The sequence below is a fragment of the Macrosteles quadrilineatus genome, unplaced genomic scaffold, assembly GCF_028750875.1.
Source record: "Macrosteles quadrilineatus isolate MER2022 unplaced genomic scaffold, UCM_ALF_1.0 Scaffold_7__1_contigs__length_78375512, whole genome shotgun sequence".
Taxonomy (NCBI): domain Eukaryota; kingdom Metazoa; phylum Arthropoda; class Insecta; order Hemiptera; family Cicadellidae; genus Macrosteles; species Macrosteles quadrilineatus.
Genome location: NW_026542600.1, coordinates 53258362 through 53280084, shown reverse-complemented (window position 1 = coordinate 53280084; position 21723 = coordinate 53258362). Strand labels below are relative to the sequence as shown.

Below are 21723 nucleotides of genomic sequence, written 5' to 3'. Positions count from 1 at the left end.
ATAGTAAATATATAATTGGTACGAATACGATAAAATTAAAGAACGATCGATGACAAATCGTGAAAATTCTGATTCAAATGCATATATCAAATAATTGAAAGCAGCCGAATTTTTTTTTAGATTTAACAACTTTGAATGTGGATAGTTTAATAGCATTTGTTTCTGTTTTTTTGTGTGTTGGTAGTTAGAATATGCTAAGAGTGAAATTGTGAGTGAATGCTTTTAATTGAACTGAAATGCATTTTCAAAAAAAGTTTAAAATGAAATCCATTACCAAGATATTATTTTATCAATAAGTTCAATCAAAAAACACATTTAAAATGCAAACTAATAATTAAATTGATACCTCATTTTATGCATCTAAAAACCTTTATAGCTTGTTTTTTTTTTTTACTTCCAGTAAAATGTTATCCACTTGGCGACGTGCGGCAAAGTGTTGTTTTCATGTGGATCACCGATCTCATTAAGGGGCAGTGGGCATTTGGGGGAGAGAGGTGGAATGGGCAATTGATTTACCCCTTGCCCACCTCTCAAATAGCCAGATAAAACAATAACAAACCAGCCTTCATTGAGCTGTAATTTCACTTAGCACTTAAACATTGAATTCGCGGGTTTTGAATCAAATTCAAATATTTTTATTAGCAGTATAACAGGTTTCACAAAGTTAACGAATTTTTACGGGGAGATCCAAATGATACTAAAACCTTTAGAATCCTACATAATAAGCAAATTTCTATTTGTCTGATTTTTCTCGAACATGTAAGATTTATTCACTGTTTAAATAACATTAAGCTTCGTGAGTACCTAGGTTTGTAACCACATGGGATGAAAAAAGTTTTGTTTATACTAATAGCATTGTTTTTAGTAAATACATTTGCAAAATGTGATCAAAATACATTCATAAACAAAGAACGGTAAACTTTTTCTCCATAAGAATAACATTGTGATTTTATACGTAGAGATTTTATTTGATTTTATTCGTCATCTTTAAATGACCAACAACGCTTCAATACGAAAAACTGTTTGTTTTTAAAAACATATTCTTAACTAATTTTAAACGTCAAAGAAGTACTAAAATTGGTTTCAGGGAAAGAATTTGATATTTGTTATTAGTTAGACGAGATCCTATGTGCACATCGTGGTATCAATTCTAGGAAATGTCTGTGAACTTCAATTCGGATACGACGAAAGTTTTGCTGTCAAACACACTCCTTCAGACAGGTGTCTGCCACATACAGCCTTACAATTAGTAGATTTGTGAATTTGTATTTTTTTACGTTATACTTTTTAAATATTATCTACTACCGATTTTTCGTATAGGATAAAGTTGCTACCACAAAATGGACTGTAAAACCTAGAATTTGGGACGATTTACTTTTTCATTTTTACGACCACAGAGGCAAAAAAAGCACCGTTCAAATTCATATAAATTAAACAATGAGAAAAGGGGTTTTTGGCGAATGTTTTAAGGGGTACAAATTTTCCCAATTTTGACCCTCAAAACTTAAAACTTTCTACTTTCTCTAAGCTAATTTAAAGATAAAACTAAAACAAAAAAAAAATAGTATGTTTGTACGCTTATTGGTTATGGAGAAAATTCATACAAATATAAAATTAAAATGTCTATGTTATTTTTGTGGTGAATAAGTAAACTTATATTTTGCTTGTTAATGAATATATTTGAATCAAACTTGGCAAATTTATTTATTTTAAACTAAGCTATTAATATTTTACTAAAAAACACACTTTATAATTTTTCCTATAGCAGCAAACCTAATTCTCCTTAAACCAAATGTTATTTAAATAGATTTAACTGAAAATCAAATCAGGCAAATGGAAATTTGCCTAGTCTGCAAGTTTGCTGCGGCGGGGGTATTATTTTAAAACGCAGTAATAACTGCACTATGTGTGAATAAGGGAAATAATATAAAAATATATAATAATTTTTTTTGTTAAGTGAGAGGAGGGAAAATGCTTTTACGCACAAATTTTGTGCCAGCCAGCCTGTAGTGTGAGACTCCTGAATCTATCACAGACTACTCACTAAAAAACCCCCTCTACTCTGTTGGACACGGACCTGGAATTGTTTGTCACATTACTTCAAGTCAGGCCAACGTGTGACCTAAGCCCTCAGGGCTTTCACCGTTTTGGCATTTTGATACTTTATGACCTACACCGCATTTCGGTCAAGATCGAGCTTCTTGGCGCGGAGAATACCCTAGATGTAATGTGACACACAGGTCCAATTGTCCTCACCCTCCGTCATCATCGGTATGACCGTGCCCACTGATAGCAGTCCTACTAACTGTTGAGCCTCCAGGCGGGGCCTTTCCCAACGCTGCCAGTGGAAAAAGGCATGTTCCACGTCATCGGGAATGCCTGGGCAGTATATGCAATCGGGTGACATTTCTTTGCCCATCCTGAACAGGTACGACCGGAAAAAGCCGTGACCCGTCAGAAATTGGGTGAGGTAGAAGTCCACCTCTCCGCACCGCCGATTAACCCAAGGTTGGACTTTCTGTATCAGTCGCCTGGTCCAGCGTCCCCGAGTCTCCTGTTTCCAGCTCTCCTGCCACAGCTGGTAGGTGCGGGTGCGTTCCTCTGTTCGTGCCTGGTTCTCCCCCCGGCGCTGATAAATTGCCTTTCACTCCGCCACCAAAAGTTTGACGGGGATGACTCCAGCAAACACCAGGACGGCGGGTTCGGACACTGTTCAGTAGGCGGATGCAACTCTTAGTGCTGCCTGACGCTGCACTCGGGCGAGCCGCATCCTTTATACCTCCTTATTGAGAGCGTCTGTCCACACCTCGGCACCGTACAAGAGTACGGACTGGACAGAAGACATTAACAGACTTCTACGGCTAGACCGAGGCCCTCCAAGATTGGTCATCAACCGGCTAAGAGAGGAAACCACCCTAGCGGCCTTGTCCGTCGTACGGAAAATCTGATCCCGCCAGCTAAGCTTGCAGTCCACCATAACTCCCAAGGTACTTGGCAGAACGAACGGTCTGGACTTCGACGGCCCCTACCCTCAACGGCACGATGGTGTCAATCAGTTTTTTTTTTTTTTTGTTAATATCACGATCTCAGTTTTGCTCAAAGCAAGCGAGAGGCCGTGGTCTGCCATCCATGCGTTTATGTTACGCATAACTCGGTTCAGCTTTAGCTGAGCCAACTCAACGCTACGTGCAGCTATCAAAACTGCAACGTCGTCTGCGTACCCAACCAAAACAGTTTCCTCAGGAATTTCAGACCTCAGGAGGTTCTGTAGTGTCATATATGAGGAGGCGGAACCAGAGATAATCCTCTATGATACGCATGAGAACGTGCCGGAACGTGGAAGGTGTTCTCAAGAGCATCCAGCATATCGCACCACCTCGCGGAATTAAATGCGTTTCGCACATCGAGTTGTACGAGCAGCACAACCCTACGAGAGTAGTGGTTAAAATCCTCCGCTCTCATCACGGCTTGCTTCACCTCCTCAACAGCGTCAACCGTAGATCGCCCCATCCTGAATCCATAGCGACTTCGGCTGAATTCAGTCGAGAACGGTTTTTGAGGACTTTACCAGCCGTAACCAGCATACACAGAGGTCTGTAAGAGGATGGCAGGTCTGGGTCTCCCTTACCCTTCCCAACAAGCACAAGCCTAGCTGTTTTCCAGCACGAGGGCAAAACTCCTTCGACTAGGCAGGCGTTGTACATGCGCAAAAGGATCAAGGGGTTGGATAGTCAAAACCTTCTTGACGACTTCGCCGGGTTACCCATCGGGTCCAGGAGCCTTGTTGTTCTTTAGGGATAGGACGGCCGCATCCATCTCTCCAAGACTGAAAAGTAGTACGTCATCCACCCTTCCGAAATCCCGCAGTGGGCGCATCGTGTGAGCCGGGAAAAGGGACTCGACTATCCTCTCCATAGTGGCCACATCCATGACGGAAGGTGGAGAGCGGTTGCCAAGATTCTTGGTTACAAGTTTGTAACCCAGGCCCCACGGATTGGAATCGACATCGTCCCTTAATGTCTCCCACCAACGACGAAGAGACCTCCTTGCCACTCTATAAGCATCCGACTTACGACGTCTGTCTACAGGTTCTCTGGCCCTGGTAGCAAGTCTTCTGGCTCTCAATGCTGACCAACGCAATTCCGCAATCTCGGCAGTCCACCAATACACAGGTTGCTTTTTGCACCGGGATCTCCTGCGAGGCATAGACTCATCGCAAGCCGAGACGATCAGTCCCATCATGGATGTAACTACCGCCTCTGCGTGAGCCACGCTAGTTGCGGGAGGTACCACCGGCGTTCCTCGTAAGATGGCTTCATTGAATTTTGCCACATCCAATTTTTTTTTCCAATTTCATCGAACGGGCACTTGACGAAACGCGGCTACTTGTCTCTGATGACCATCCAGGACATCAAAAATTATGTACTGGTGATCACTGGTCGTGTAATCCTCCAGGACTCTCCAAGGCTCTGATCCTTGGCAAAAGAGACTCAGATGCAAGGGTAATGTCTGGGATCGTTCCCCGCATCCCAGGACGCCGGAAAGTTGGCGTGTTGCCCTCGTTGACGACAACGAGTCCGGCTCTGGCACTAAAGTCCAGAATGTACTTGCTCCGGGAATTTGTGAGGGAAGACTATCAGGGAACCAAAAAGATGGGTCCCTATCACGGTACTGGTACTGTTCGCTGACTAAGAGCGCGTCGACATCGTGTTCTAGGGCAAGCTGAAGAAAGAAGCGCTACAGCCGTCCTGGATCGCTCAAGATTGCACTGAAGGATTCTTATCTTCGTGGGAGGGCTTTCGCTTGTTGTAGTACAGATTTAAATACACTACACTATCCAGATCCAGCTATATGCTTCAAGTGTTGTCAGCGAGCCCATTTTTTTGCAAAGGAAACAGGACTCGACTTGGCAGTCCTTACGGATGTGACCGACCTCCCCGCACCGAAGGCAGTTCTTGCTTCGGTCGGGTCCCTTGCAGTTTCGGGAGGAATGGCCGAAAAGAAGCATTTAAAATACCTCTTAACTTCCACTCTCCGTCTGAGCCTGCAGTTGACCCAGCCGACTCTGAGGTGCTGGAGTGCCAGCACCTTATTGGCATGTGCGTCTGCCATTTCGGCGACTGCCATCCGCTGCTGACTCCTAATATATAAATATAAATAATATTATTATACAACAGGTGGAAATGTTATTATTTTATTTAAAATTGTATAGTTGATAAATTTTCTTCAACGCAGCACTTTAGCTTGGTTAACCTTCCTTAAAAGCTAATTAAAAATTGACAACCTGCAGATTCACTAACAAATTTCAAGCATTAAATGCAATTAATCTTAATGTATATTTTAAAGTAGATCGTTCCTCTTAGAGGAATGAAATATGAGTTGTTAAAAGTTTTGGTAAGTGTTCAACATTAAATTAACCCATCATATACTGATAGTGCTTCTAGGTGTTTTCATGGCCGTTTATTTGATTTAATCTTTAAGAGGCTGTGCAATAAAAGCGTTAACATATACTCCCGCAGTAACAAACCTTTCAGTTGATTTCCATTTGCCTGATTAAATTGTCACTAAAATATTTCTTTACAAATGTAAATTTTATTCACTCTTTAAATACAATTAGGTTTGCTCCTACACGAAATCTAATAATGTGTGTCATTAGTTACATGTCAATATTAGTTTAAAATTAACATATTTTCCAAATTCGACAAGATAAACAAGCAAACTACAGCAGTTTGTAAAGGTGTTTAGTTGAGTAATTTACTGAGATTTGTTATTAATATGAGATTTTAAATTTACATTTTTTCAAACCTTTCTTTCTAATCATTTAGCGTTCAACAGCGCTTCAATGTACTAAATTATTAGTTTATTTAGCTCTACTAAATGGTTTAGAAAGTAATAACAAAGTGTTATGATTGAAGAGTAAAAATGGGAAATTTCCATTTTCATCCCATAACACCCAGTTTCCATAGTCCAATCATGCTGGTTCGCGTACTAAACGTAAGTTTACACGTTTGTACCAAATTTTTTCAAAATCGGATCATTTTTACTCGATATGTACTATGAGACCTACGGTTATAGCTTATTCCCTAGAAAATTCGCTAATAGTTATAAGACTACCAGATAAATAAAAACCTTAAAAGGAGGGTATTATATTGTTGATAGAAACACACTGATCGTCTAGGAAGATAGATGCTGACGGGGACAGCTAATAGAGCAGTAGAAGGATGATTTGTAGGGTTGTCTTGTTGGATGACAGTTTAAAAGTTTCGTGAAGCCGTTTTAGTGATTTACACCATCATAAACTAGACGTTAGTCGCCCAATCATATTTTTACTTACCTAAAATTTCCTTTGTCGCGCAATTTAGTTCATCGAGTTTTAGGTTTAATCAGTGATAAATAAAGGACTTGATTTAAGGTATAGTAATATGTAAGAAATATGTATTTAAAACTAGCTAAACCACGTTTGTCGATTGAGGTGTAAATTTCACGCCGTTTAGGAGTGGATCAATTTATTGATTTATAGATTTTATACCGAATGTGTATTGGTCAATTTTTTGGATATACATAATACCACAAAGTATGATTATTTCAAGCGTACACGTATTGAGTGCCTAATAAAATTACTCAGTTTTGTGTTGTTTGGTTGGAATACTGGAGTCAGGCCAAAAAAATGAGTGCGGAAAAAGAAAGTAAATACAGCAATTAGCTACTTTGCGTGCTATAATCAGTGCAAGGAAAACCACTCTGTCAGGGTACTGTAGGAAAACTTATTTTCTTTTTAGCTTCTAAACAATATGAACGGATTCAGGACACAGATGATTTCATGGCTCAATCTTCCATCTGCCTCAGTCAAGTACTGCTCTCAGTGATACAATTCTTCTCTGTCTCATTTATTAAGAAACTTTCCCATATATTTTTCTTTTCAATGAAACCTTCTGTTGAATATTATAATGTCGAATCTCATTTTAGTCGTTTATTTCCCGAGTCAAGCTCTCTGTCTCAATCTTTTGTCGTTTCTAAGAGGTTTCTCGAAATAATGCAATCAATTAGAGAACGTTATTTGTTAAAACGGCTGAGCGTACGCAGAAAAGTGTATTATTGTACTTCAAAAATGAATTCTATTTATGTTGGAAACGTCCTTACACTTCTTTCTCTAAATTAAGATAAAATGGTTCCCTTGCAAAAGTACTTGTTTTTAGGGCCGTCATGCTAATATTATTATGTTCATAGTTAAAATAGCACCCTTGTCGCAGCAAATCTGCTAAGTGAATTTCCATATACCTGATTGGATTTTCGCTTAAATATTTCCTTAAATGCATCATATTCATTCCCTGTTTAAATAACATCAGGTTATATAAGCACTTAGGATTGCTGTTACAGGGGAGCTGCGTTTTTAGTAAAATTTATCAGCTTAGGCATGAGTAAGTAAATCTGCCAAATTTCATCAGAATATACCCATAAAGTAGCAAACTGCAACAATTTACTTATTCTCCTTGAATAACATGGGAGTAACATTAGAATACAACTCCCATAGTCCAATCATTCTGCTCCGTGATTGTACTAGTCAATATTTATATTTTACCTAGTACAACGCACACTTATTATCATCCAGCTATTATTTTTAACTTTTGCTTTACAATACAATGAAATGTAAGCTTTATTAGAAACAAACGTACGATATGAATGTCGAACATAATTTGTTAAACAAATCGCGCCTCTAAAATAAATAGTTTTCCTAGGTGCCAAAACTTAAATTACTCTACAATACTTAAGAAGTTATTCCATAAGAATAACATAGACATGTTTAATTAACACTTATTTTCATTTTCTCTTTAACTGTTAGGGATACAATAACGCTTCAGTATACTAAATTATTTATTCTTTTAAGCTCTACAAAATGTATAACATCTACAAAATGGTTAGAAAATAAATCACAAAATTTCATGTTTTTAGGTTAGTAAGTATTTTAGAAGGATTTCTGTAATCGTAACATAATAATTATGACTTAGGATTGTTGAACGAAGACAAGCACTGAGATCCATCCATCTCTAATAAGATAAGAAAATCGTAGGTTAACCATAAATTTTATTGAATCTCATTTCCCTTAGCAATAGTTTTTCAGGATTCAAATTCAGGTGGGGATGTAATTTCTTGCCCTGCCCGTAATGCCTTTAGTACCTTTGGCTGTAATAAATAAGCGAACTTTGGAATTGCCTTTTGAATTTATCCGCTCCAAAAAGACTTTATAGATTCATTTGTATTACTTGCGAAACGTTTTATGCTTCATTCCAAATTTATTTTGTATCCTAAGGTACGACTACACATGTAAGATGAACGCACACAATTTTTTATGAAGTGCAGTAGATCAAGAATAGCGAAACGTTTGAAAATTATTTATAAAAAAAATAGCTTTACCAAACATTTTATAAATTTTAAAATACAGTTGCTGTCTCGTAAATTGTACCTATTATATAATATTTGTTAAAATCATGTTGAAAATATGAATAATTAGTTCTATATTATATCATCATCTGTTTAAATATAAAATTAGGTCAAATAAAAAAACACATGTTTTTATGAGAATTTTCATAGGTTCGCACAAAGTATAGGAACATTTTAAGTCCTCTTGCTTATGAACTTTGTTCTTAACTGTTTAATCTTGGTTATAATTTTCCTATTGATTTAAAATTAAAATTCTACGTATTGGATAAGCTATAATTTGACACATGAAACCCCAGTGTTAAACGTTTTCTCGGAACTCATGTAAGGGAACAAGGGTAAACTAAAAGGATCATTTTGCCCGTTTTCTTTTATCTAGGGTTTCGGTTCAAGTAGTACGGTTTTGATTCCTGGAAAATTTAGGTACTCGTATACAAAAACAAAATTGTCGTTGGTAGTTTAAATGTTCGTAAGTTATTAAAATCGAACTCAACACATAAATAATAATACATTTAGTCAGGATGCATCCTGACCTTGACAACGGTGTGCGTGCGTCCTCCCCGTGTATTCTACATAATAGGCCTATTAAAAGTATTTTCGTTTTCGTAATGTTTTCGTCCCGCCTGTGTGTGTGTGTTCGTGTATGTACTTTTAGTAGGAAACAATGACAAGGATTTCACCATCCAACTGCGATGTTTTGACAATGGCCGATTCAAGCCGAAACATGTAAACAACCTTCTTTTCAAAATGAGCTTTTTGTCGGATTTATAAGGTATGTAACCTATTTATTATATTAAAAAGTTCAATTGTAATAAAAATTAGGCCACCGATATTGATGTAATTTCTATATTATATTCTTCAGTTTTTCTCCCACCTAGTCCTGGAGGGGCGTGACATTATCACATAGGTGAATTCCTTTGGTGATTGGCGGGATTTGAACCCGGTACCTCGGGCACTCAAGTCCCGCGCTCTACCACTACAGCAGCTGACTAACCCGCTCCCATTTTGTGCTACAGTAACAACAACTGTTTTAAATACATGTGGTGCAGGGCTAAGAAGTTATTTTCATCCCTAGGGCAAAAACGATTCAACTGGATTCGGAAACATTAACTGTTCACTTTTGAAATCTGATTGTAAATAATCGAATGTATTGAGAACAGTTATCGATTGCTATTATCAGTTGCAGTTGCAGTTGTTGTAGGTTGTATTGTGATTTGTATAATTTGGCTCTGATAAGATAAAATACATGGAAATAACACATTCGTGACACAAAAATAGTATGATATCCCAGCTGTTTATAATAACCAAACAAGATGACAGTGATTTTTTAAGTTATCTGATATAATTACGGTAAACAATATAAACTATTCTCGTTTTTCGCCGTTAGCCTTACAAGGGTCAGTATGTTTAGGCCAGTAGTGCGGAAATATGAAGTTTATCACACGGTGATAGCTATTTGTGTAAGATCGCAAAGTACGTCTTTGCCGATCGAGAACTGTATATGGCCGCGCGAAGCGTTAGCTTAGTTTTTCTCAAAAATGGGATAACAATTTGTACCTCCTTAAAAAAAAACCAAAAAACCTGTTTCTATTGTTTGATTCATATGAATTTGTACGGTTGGCGTTTTTGGCCTCTAAGGACATCAAAACTAAAAAAAGTCAATCGTTACCGGGTCTTCCCAAGAGACCTACGGTAATAGCGTATTCTCTATATAGGAAATTCGCAAGAAAACATCAAAACATATGTTTTATATATTTCGTAATCTGAGCAGCGCTTCTATGACTTCTCAATACAGAATTCCTACCCAGCTCTTGAAAAAACCTACTACTAGAACGATCTTAATTTTACCAGGGAGCTTTCTTAATTACTTCTTGGAACCATCCTGAATTATTATATGTCAATATTGCCTTATTAAAGATGGTCTTCATCTGAAATTTTCGTATCAGGTCATAATACAAAGTTTCACTACAAAAAATGATCACGAAAAAATGATAAATTAATCGCAGCGCATACTTCTTATGCTATTGATAATTCTTTTTAATGTAAACATTGAAAACCCAGAATTACATTACACACATAGTGAAATCGAAAGAAGCCATTTAGTTTGCTGAATATCTCACAGATCTTAGTATTTCCATAAACTGTTCACGCTTCCTCGTATAGAAACTAATGGGTAATAACGATGGAAATCAGAATATTATAATATGCGTTAAAACTTTCGCCGAAGAGTGCAGTTAGAATAGTTGATTAATGATATTGAAACAAGGTTGATGGACATGGATGGTGATTGATTTTATAAACCGAAATTGAAGGGATGAAACCCAAGCTTGAAACCACTCCTCACCCTCTCTGCTTACATGGACACTATTGAGTGGTTAAGCGGTCTCCTGAAATATGTTAACGCCTGTAGTCAATATGCTATGAACACTCAAGCTATTTTTAAACGACCTAGTTATAGATAGTTATGGATAGTAAACACCAGTGCAGCGTGTAAGGTGTTATTTTTGCCTTACTAGCGTAAAACGTCATCATAAGGTAAAGTTATGGTTTAAGATGCGGTTTCCCCGGTTTTAGTGGGAAAAGTTTTCGTGAACGATTGTTTGTGTTTCATAACTTAATAAACGGTATCAGCAATCTAACTCATACTATTTCCCATTAGCTTGTCAACTATCTTTAGCATGGGTAAGCGGTGGGAGTAACTATGTTATTTTATAGGAAAAATCGAAAAGTTGCAATACCTTTTGAACGTAGTTTATACATGAATTTAAAAAATGTTGTACTATCTTGTTTGGAGTTATAAGGACCATAGCATACTAATTTTAATCGAAACAGGTTTTTTTTTATCCGCTTTTCCGTTATTTTATGGGGAAAATAACATAAGTAACAATAACTTTTTAGCCGTAATGTTTACAGAAATGGGGGTTATACCATTTTGTTCAGAAGATAAAGGGCTATAACATACTAAGATTTGATCAAACTCGTTCAGACCATGTTTCTGTTAATGTATGGGTTTTATGGGGAAATCACCATTGAAAATCTACATTTCTAAAAAATGAAAAGCACGCCTGGAGATACCATAGAATACTGCCTAAATACACAATCCCATCAAAATCGGACTACAGGCCCGGTGGTCTGCAGCTCTGAACACATCCACACATACACGTCCACACGCAGACATCACTTCGAAAACCACCTTTTGGGGCCCTTTTTTTTGGGGGGGGGGGGGGGTTTGGTATCCACTCAAACTCGAAAATTTTGACGAAAACAATATTTTCTCCATATACACTATGGATAAAGTAAAAATTTGTATTTATTGGTGAATTGAACAATAATGAATAAAAATTAGTATTCTTTTAGTTTGTACTGTCTATAAATTATACTTGAAATTATTACTAGTCATTTACAAGTTATACTCCATTTAAATCGACCCCGTGTTAAAACAGTTGGTTTCTTCACCGAAACAAACGTGCCAATCAGATCTCTTATGGAATAACAATGATTGAAACTAAATTTACAAGGGCTTCAAATATGATGGCAGCCCTTTGAAATATGACGGATGCGTACTGATTGAGTTCTAGAGAAATTTAATAGCGAAATCGGCAATTTTATTCCTTATATGAATTTAGCCTCGGGTTGAAGATCAGTTTCAAACGAAGGGATTATGATCATGGTAAAATCGTTTGAGGACACCGTTTCGGTCAAAGTTCTTTCTTAAATGATAACTGCAGTAATTTTAATGTCACTGATAAATATGTTTTGTATAAGTAACTGGAGTCTTTAATGTTGTCAGTGATGGATTGAAGTGATGGGGTTTTATTTATACTCTTTGGGTTACTATTGTTGTTACAGATATAAAAATAATAATACCTCATTCACCTGATTAGGACGTTTGCTACCCCAAAAACCCAAATATATTAAAATATTTCCAAATTACGAATTGGCAGCTGTAATTCCTAAAACCGATATAAACTTTACTAATATTAGAGGTAAAAATGTTGAATTCTACTTTAACTATACTTTGAATATTTAAAATAAGTTTATACTTTTTTACTGAGTCATTTATGAATATGGAGGTTGTTAAAAAGTTTCATTTAGTTCAAAAATTGTATTGTGCGACGGAAAGTTTGTTTTGTACTAAGTTGTACTAAGCAACAATATATTTGAATTAATAAGACGAACAAAATGACAAAGTTTAATTGGAGAAGCATGAACTAACTTGGCTGATTATCGAACTGAGAATAAACTTCACTCTTCAATATGCTATTTTAATTGCAAAAAATAATGTATACAAGTTCAGTATCTTGCAAACTGATTTTATTTTGCGCGTTTAACTACCAGACCCAAAACCTTCCGAATATTTCTTTTTATTTCACAAAACTTAAAATGTGTGTTTTGAAAATATATCAGTTATTTGAATTTGTATTCAATTTTTCGTAAGCCACAGATCTCAGCCAAAGTGTGTAAAAATGTAAAAGAGTCTTCAATCAACAGTTTTAAGTGCCGATCCTTTTTGTTTACCCGTGCTTCTTGGTTTTTGTCGAACTTAACGTGGGTTTACCTTTTTAGCATTACAGGGTTAAAAACTGAAATCTACTGATGAAATGAAATATATACAGTGTGTAAATTAAATATTGAAACAAATCTATATTTTTAAACCGAAATGGATAGAAATATCCTTTTTGTGGTATTGGTTTTTAACAAAGGATCCGCAATTTTTTACATCAAAACTATTTTTAACCCCCCTAATAGGGTAGGGGGTGTTATTTTTTTCAAATAGCAACCCCTATTGAGTGACCCCTCATTTTGAAGGGTTTGTAAAGACATAAGCAATGGTGCAAACCTGAAGTCGATATGTCACCCCTAACCATAATGGCAGGTATTAAAAAAATTGATAGGGTGAAAAAGCACCCATTTCGCTAATTCAAAATTTTCACTCAATAGGAGTCACTCTATAGGGGTTGCTATTTGAAAAAAATAAGTCACCCCCTACCAAAACCCTGATAAACATATTTTTGATGTAAAAAATTGCGGATCCATTGTTAAAACCAATGCTACAAACAGAATATTTCTATTTATTTCGGTTTAAAAAAATACAGATTTGTTTCAATACTTAATTTACACTGTATAAAAGAACATGGATAAAATATGCAGAAAGGAAAAAACTTATCATTTAGTTTTTAACAATACATTTCTGAAGAATATGTAACATGATGCCATACGATATATCGCTATTTAACTGATAATATAATACAATGACTAATAATAAAATAATTTTTTATTGGTAGGGCTTGAATATTCAGCACAACACAAACCAATAAAAAATTATTTAAATTACTAAACCTGTTAATAATTGATTTATAAATGTGCATGCAAAACATAGAATATTAAATTGCCTTATTGAACCAGCTTAATGGTGAAATTTAAATTTTAATTGGAAAAGTAAGAGTCGTACCGCATTATCAATTGCAAAACTTAAACAACCCTTTCTCCTCGCATTCTGTTAAAGGTCACTAGACTTTTGAGTAGGCTTTATTGAATTGTTTAAATTATCTTCCTTTTTTTAAAAACCCCCTTTATATATTTCCTATTGCATTTGTAATTAACTCATCAACTTTTTCTTAAGTTGTGAAGGAAAGTTGTATGTTAGTAGGTGAATTAATAACCCAGTCTTTACTTCTCTTTTTTTTAGCGAATTTCTCTATAGGGAAGACGCTTAACATCGTAAGTAAGACCTAAACACGGGACCTATATACCTTTTTTGATTTCGATGTCCCAGTGGCCAAAAGCACCATTCGTTCAATATTTTGTAAATATATATAGATTATTACGTCCGTAATCACGATAGCTTGAGTAATAATTTTTATCCGAATTTGGCCGAACATGTAGGGCGGGATAAACTTGAATTAGTTCGTGAACCAGCATGATTGGACACTGGGAACATGGTTGTATGGGGTAGAAATAGGGATTTCTCATTTTGACCCTCAAAACCTAACATTCACAATATCTATTTAAACTATGTTAAATAGCTTAAAAAACTAATCATTTTGTATATTGTAGTGTTTCTACAATTTTTGTTTATGGAGAAAATAAACAAATAATTCAATTTGAAATTCCCATTTTAGGTTTTATAAGTAAACTGTTTTCTAGTTTGCTTGTTTATGGATGTATTTTAATCAAATTTATTTATTTTATAACAAGCTTATTATTATACTAAAACACTACCCTCACTGTAGCAGCAAACATAGGTACTTGTTAAACCTAGTGTTATTTAAATATATTAAAATAATAATCCGATCAGACAAATGGAAATTCGCTTAGTCTGCAGGTTTGCAGCGGCTGGAGTATTTAATATGAAGTATTTAAAACAGCAATTTATAGTTTACATAATGTCATATCATAATAGTTTTTTACCCATTTGATCCCAAATACAGATAAACCTAAATATTGGTTTATTGATTTTTTGGCTCTAGGTATTTTTGTGAACTAAATAGGAAATCTACTATTTGACTAATTTAAGTAGTGTTTGATTTAAACTCTACTATTCTTTGTTTATACTGCCAAAATGCTTTGAATTTAAATCTATGAATGTTTTCAACCTAATATAGTGACAAAGATAATGTTTCACATTAAGTTTAGTTTCAAATAAATGCATTCCTATAGAACGTCCCTGATGCGTACCATCTACAATTGAGGAATGTGGCTCGATTTACATCTTGTTAACAGTTATCCTCCTAACTGCATCTATTACTACAAAAGGTTGTACCAACTTTTAGGTAGTTGGTTTATAATCTTATTTAGGGCTTCTATTTAATCAATTGGAAGCTAAAGAACACTGTAAAGGATTTATTGATAGTGAGTAACAATGTACCGATCTTGTTCAGATCTAGAATTTGTACAAGAGTACATTAAGTAGCAGTCGGTTGGGAAGAGGGATGGAAGAGATGTTGCAGGTTGACAATGTAGTGGTGTATAGGATTAATAGGATACCATCTGGTGGTATATCTATGAGGGCATTGGGGTAGGGAGAACTTCTCTGACACCTTATGACGAATTTGAGGAGAAAGTAACTCCGGTAAAATATCTATTCAGCTTATAATTAGTATGTGATACAGAACTAGAGAGTTGAGAAATTAAATCCTACAAAATATCAATTCGCTTAGCTCACCCACAACAGTGACTGATCCTACATAAAGTTGTCAGAACCTAGGTAAACCCGAACCGGATATTTATGGGTTCCTAAATACTAGGGTATTTATGACAGGGGGTAATTACAAGGGGTGTTTATTAGCTCGAGCTGGTTATCAGCAGATACTCTTCCCACAAGAGAAATTTCAAGGAAGATGAAGATTAAGAAGATAGCTAACTATTCCATGAAGTAGACAATTCATTATACAGTACTTCCAAACTACTTGAAATTTAAAATAGAGAAAAGATTCGCCTAGCTTTAGACATAACATTTTAGTGACCATGCCAGTTGGAAACTGGAAGGTTTCTTATCTTTAGTCTCAAAAGACACATTCGGAATAGTAAGTGAAGGTGAATGCTGTTTTTGCCAGAACGGGGACGTAAGAGAACTGCAAACGCACATACAAGAAAATGGTTTGCAGTAGTATAAAAAATGATGAAAGGTTTTGGGATACATTTGTCTGAGGCTAGGCTTTTGAGATGGGACTACAGTGGTTAAAAGTATCAGTGCAGGTGATGGTACGTGTCGTGGTCCAGGGGAGGAATGCTGGGTACTGGAAGCTGGATCTTCGTAGTAGGGGGTGTGGTCCAGGGGAGGGATGCTGGGTACTGGGGGCTGTGTAATTACTGTTTGTGGTACAGTATATACAAGTAACGGCGCAAGTGGTATAGTGGTGTAGCAGGTGGTGTAGGTGGTACGTGATGGTAGGTGACGTGGTCCAGGGGAGGGATGCTGGGTACTTGAGGCTGGATCTTCGTAGTAGCTGGTGTGTGTCAGGGCAGGAATGCTGGGTTCTAGAAGCTGGATCGTCGTAGTAGCTGGTGTGATCCAGAAGAGGAATGCTGGGTACTGGAAGCTGGATCTTCGCATGGGTATTAGAACCTGAATATTCGCAGTAGGTGGCGTGGTCCAGGGGAGGGATGCTGGGTACTGGGGGCTGTGTAATTACTGTTTGTGGTACAGTATATACAAGTAACGGCGCAGGTGGTATATTTTTAGGTGTAGCAGGTGGTGTAGGTGGTACGTGATGGTAGGTGACGTGGTCCAGGGGAGGGATGCTGGGTACTGGAGGCTGAGTTCTCTGATCAATACCCCGCTGTAGAACAGAGTGGGGCCATGCTGTCTACCAGCTTGTGCGCTGTTGCCGATTTTCCACCACCCTCTCCCGCCGTGTTGCCAACATCTCGTATTATGCAATACTGTATGCATCGGAATGTCCTGTCATTCCCCCCGTCCTCGTTCTCGTTTGACCTTGTTGTTTTTGAATGCCGATGATAAGTCCTTTCTTTTGATCTGAGAATGTTGGTCACTATTCGGGTTTGTTGTTGTAAAGTGTTTGTTTTTTTTATCCAACTTTTATCGTGTTTAACTTTGCTGGACTATACGTAAAAAGTAAACTATGCCATACAATCGTATGAAAACAATTTAGGCATGTTTAATACAAAGATTAAAAATGTTAAACATTAAAAATTGTTTAGAGATAATATATTTAACACCAATTCGGTTAGGCAGCTTAGAAATTTTATCTTCCATTTTTGCTAACATTCAATTACAGTTGTCCTTGGAAAATTACTTCCCACTCAATTTTTATATAGGTATTGAAAGTTGTACCTTTCAAGATTTCATTTAATAAAAACCTCTTAAGTGCATTTGGCTTGTATTTAAATTACCGCAAAACTCTAATCATCAGTACAAGCTAACTTTGTAAACACGATATTAGTTTTTCAATTGATAAGTAACCTAGAAGGAATTGGCCCACTTAAGATCTACAGCTGGTTTTGCATGAACACACTCCCCTCTTTCGAGATTTTACTTCTCATGCTAATCACGTAGGTTTATCGGATTCGAAGCACTGTTTGGGTACGAACTTTGGGAGGGGAGAGTCAGGTTGAACCCCCTCACGTTATCAATAAGGCATATTGGGCCATGCAAGGATATGGAGCTTCGCATCCATTACACTACAGTACCACATTGATATGTCAATCCATTACAACTGTTCGTATTGTATAAGGACCTGGTATTGCATCAGTCCATAGTGACGATGATTGTAAGAATATCAGAGCATTGTGACATTGTGCATTGTGAGCATTGTAATACATTAGTCCATTGTGACGATGTTTACAAGTACCTTTTAATACATCAGTCCATCAAGACTATGATTATGAGAATATAGGGATACACTAGTCCATTATGATGATGTTAACAAGTATCTGGTAATACATTAGTCCATTACGACCATGATAGTAAGAATATATTGATAACACCAGTCCATTGTGATAATATTTACAAGTATTTGGTGACCGCGTTTCAGCCATGAATAACAGTTTACGAGTAAATATTAACTTCTACGTAATATTCTATGGTTGATATGAAATTTTTATCGCTTCATTGATTTTACACATCCGACGACGGCATCATTTTTGCGAAGAACACCTGAGAGCAAGCCCTCATGGCCATGCATCTTACATCAATGGATTATTTTCCTCGATAACATGTAAAAGCATGAATAACAAACAATAAACTGACATTGTATGATCTAGAAGTTGATATTCAACACGTCAAATGTTAAAATACGGCTCCCCTGAAAAATTGTCAAAAATACAATTTTCAAACAACGTATCATTCGAGCCACGCATATAATAATTCCGTCAAAATAATTCCGTTGCACTAGTGGCACCATTGGCATTCCCATAAGGCTGATATAACGGGTTTTTACATAACCTTTACTTACATACTTACTTCATCCAAGGGGTTCTTTCCAAGTCGGTACTTGGCTTCATCAACACTTTCCAGTAGGTTTTGTCCGCAGTATCCTCCTCGTCAAGTCCCTACTTCTTTATTTACCTCCAAACTTGGTTGTGCCATCTTGATTTGGACCTCCCTGATGGTCTTCTGCCTTCTGGAACGGATCTCAATGTGTTGTTTTTTAGTTCTCCTCAATACTCCCATTGTTCTCATTCCGACGTAACGTACCTAAAAATAACAGTTTTGTAACTGTTAAATTAAACTTTAAAATGACAAACTTAAGATAAAACCTACATATTGCGTTAGTCAGCCAATAGACTAAATACATAGAAGACAAAAAACACATAGTAACAACAGACAACAGACACAGAATCTTTATACGTCTACTACAGATTTCATAATAGTCTGGGATCGAAACTGGAAGACAGTTGCTTCAGACACCGTGATCCGCGCCACGACCACGCGTCTTAATTGCTTCTAGACGCCGTAACATAGTCAGACGTCAGCCGTGTTCCAGCCTGAAGCAGGCAGTTGATAGAAAATACCGAAACGTCCCGAAATACAACCCACCTTAAAAAGACTTAATACCGCCCCAAATTCGCATAACAGCCGACCTACCATCCCAACATGTCTTTTCTGACATCAAAAGAAATTTGTCAATGTTATAAAAGTTTACTTAGGTTAGGTTGGGTTCGGCTCAGTTAACTGTTATAGATACTTTAAAAATTAGGCTACTTTTAAATACCCACATAACCTCCCTAAATGAACATAAAATGTACAAAATAATCGCGTCTTTTGCCGTACCGTTAGGGTTTTCGGCAACCGCGAATTTTGGGGTGAAAACGGCTTTTGCCCCATAAGTGCTTGAGGTAAAACGTGCTTGAAATTGTTTAATTAAGCCAAATAAACAAAAATGTGTTAAAAATTGCTTGAGTAGTTCAAGTTTATAATTACAAAATATTTTTTTTATTTTAAAGAAAATATACAGGAAACGTCACTAAGAAGTATAAACAAATATTGACTCTTAGATCGAGAAGCTTCAGAGGGTAATGAGCAAACTAGAGTTGTTCTAGGACTCGGATCCTCGACAACGCATATTTATTCAATGCCCAAGTGTGTTTTGTCACTGACTAAAATACATGTTGCTGAAACTGGGGTTGATTGTTATACTAATCTTAAACTGTCTTAAAGCATATAAGTAGGTAGCCAATAAAACAGTTTTATCGAGTTGCGTTCGAAAGTTGACGAAATTATGAAATCGTTTACATCCCAAAATAATTATTTAGATACACACCAAAATTTTAGTTTGCTATTGTTTTTTTGTTTTTTTTTACTTTTAAACTGCTGATTTATACATAATATATTTACAATCACCTTGTTACAGTTACAAATACGGATTTGTAAAAATATATAAGACTTGTCTATAAGAAATATACCAAAAAAAAAAAAAAAAAAAAACTGAGCTACGACATATTCATGCATATTTTGTGCATTCTGCATGTGGTCAAAAGCTGTTGACAACAATATTTTAAAGTTATAGAGTTGTGATGGCTGCCACGGTGCGCGTCAGAACGAAAACCATTACTAAAGATCCACGCTAGACTTCTCTTTGGTATAAAAGCTACTTGTAAAGGGTACTGAAAGTGAAACAGTTTACTTATACATCTAAGTACTTAAGCAAGGCAGATTTTATGCTCCGTATTGTTTTTACGGAGGAATAGTTTCTCTTGTAATTATTATTACTTGTTTCGACAAAGACAGTTTTTGCCCCGCAGCAAAAAACACTAAATTGTAAATAGTCTAACTTATTCAATTGTCTCCGTAACCAATAACCGCACACAAACACTCCAATATACTAAATTATTTGTTGTTTTTTTAAGTTCTATGAAATGGTGGAAAGAGAAATCGGGAAATTTTATGTTTTGAGGGTCAACAATGAGAAAAACCTATTTTTACCCCCATAAAACCCCCCAAAACACCCCCTTTCCATAGTCCGATTATGCTGGTTCGCGAAATCATTTAATTTTATCTCGCCTCACATCTTCAAGCCAAATTTTATCAAAATCGGACAAAAATTACTCAAGTTATCGCGTTCACTGACGTATATAATTATACAGGTGTCCCGGAACTCTCTACCAAAATTTTAGAGCATTGTTCCTAAGTTAGAAACATATGTAAATACCATATTTAAATTGTCCGGAAGTCTTTATTTACTTACACAGCCACCATTTTGTTTTTATCACTTATTCATTTTTTTCCAAAGAATGGTTTAACATACGAAATTGAAACTTTGCACAAACATTTATGACAACCAAACAAAGCTAGAAAAAAATTATGAAGATTTTCCAAATTAATAAATAAATCAAAATGGCGGCCATTTAAAAATTTGTTTCTTAAAAAACTCTAAAACCATTGATTTAAGAAAAGTTTTAAATGGCCGCCATTTTGTTTAGGGAAATTCGCTAAAGAATTAGTAGCAGAAAAAACAGTATAATTACATACACGAGAGTCCCTAAATGATAAATTAGTCAAGAAAAATATTCGTTATATTAAGAAAATTAATTTTAAAATCAAGGATATGCTTGCTAAATAGTACACAAAAAGTAATTGACATTCAATAAATCCTTTACATCTTTTATACTCTTAGCGATTTTAAACCATCTTTGTTCAGAAATACGTTTGGTATTTCAAGTCGCATTTATTAATATTTCGTTTGATAATAATGTTTAGGTACCTTTCGATTTTTAAAATCTTTCGAACGTGATCGAACAACAAATCTTGCAGACACTTATTTCATAGTAATTATTTTCATCGGAAAGTTTGTTTAACATTTTTTTTTCATCAAATAGAAGCTAACTAAGATTTTGACCAAAATCATATTCCCCCAAAACATCTTAATAAATTGCACAGCTTTTGCAAGTCATTCCATGATTAAATGTTTTGCTTCTAGATCTATGGTTAGTTGAAATCATACTCAAACAAAACATTTCTTAACAACAGGTAAACGCCGAAAGTTCAAACTTCTACGGTGGATCAAATAAGCGTATCTTTTAGCTTAGACTACATCAAACGTATACGTAGTGTAAAAATGCACAACCTTTTTACGTAGGTTGTGATAAAAGTTCTGTTCAGAGTTTTATGATAGCAAAAAAGAACGTTTCACCACTAGGTCCTAAATTGTCTTTTTGACATGAAGCTTAACTCGATAAAAATTAATTGATAAAGGTAGAAAGGCACTTTCGGGTTCGTTTTATTGACTATTCTCGTCACACTAAACAAATCTTTGAAATTACCAATTCTTGAAACTGAGCCACAAAACAAAAGTTGTGAATATTGTTTTCATTTATAAATTAGCC

The 21723-nt window shown here is 35.9% G+C and overlaps 2 protein-coding genes across 2 annotated transcripts in view; one reads left to right on the top strand and one right to left on the bottom strand.

Annotated features, from left to right (window-relative positions):
• LOC128998979 (uncharacterized) overlaps positions 1–5112 on the bottom strand; it is a 72414-nt gene extending 67302 nt beyond the window's left edge. The window contains exon 1 of the mRNA XM_054425336.1: positions 5018–5112. Within this exon, the coding sequence (XP_054281311.1) occupies positions 5018–5112 (95 nt within the window). The remainder of the gene's footprint in view (positions 1–5017) is intronic.
• LOC128997807 (poly(rC)-binding protein 3-like) overlaps positions 1–21723 on the top strand; it is a 165158-nt gene that overhangs the window by 41535 nt on the left and 101900 nt on the right. The window lies entirely within an intron of this gene.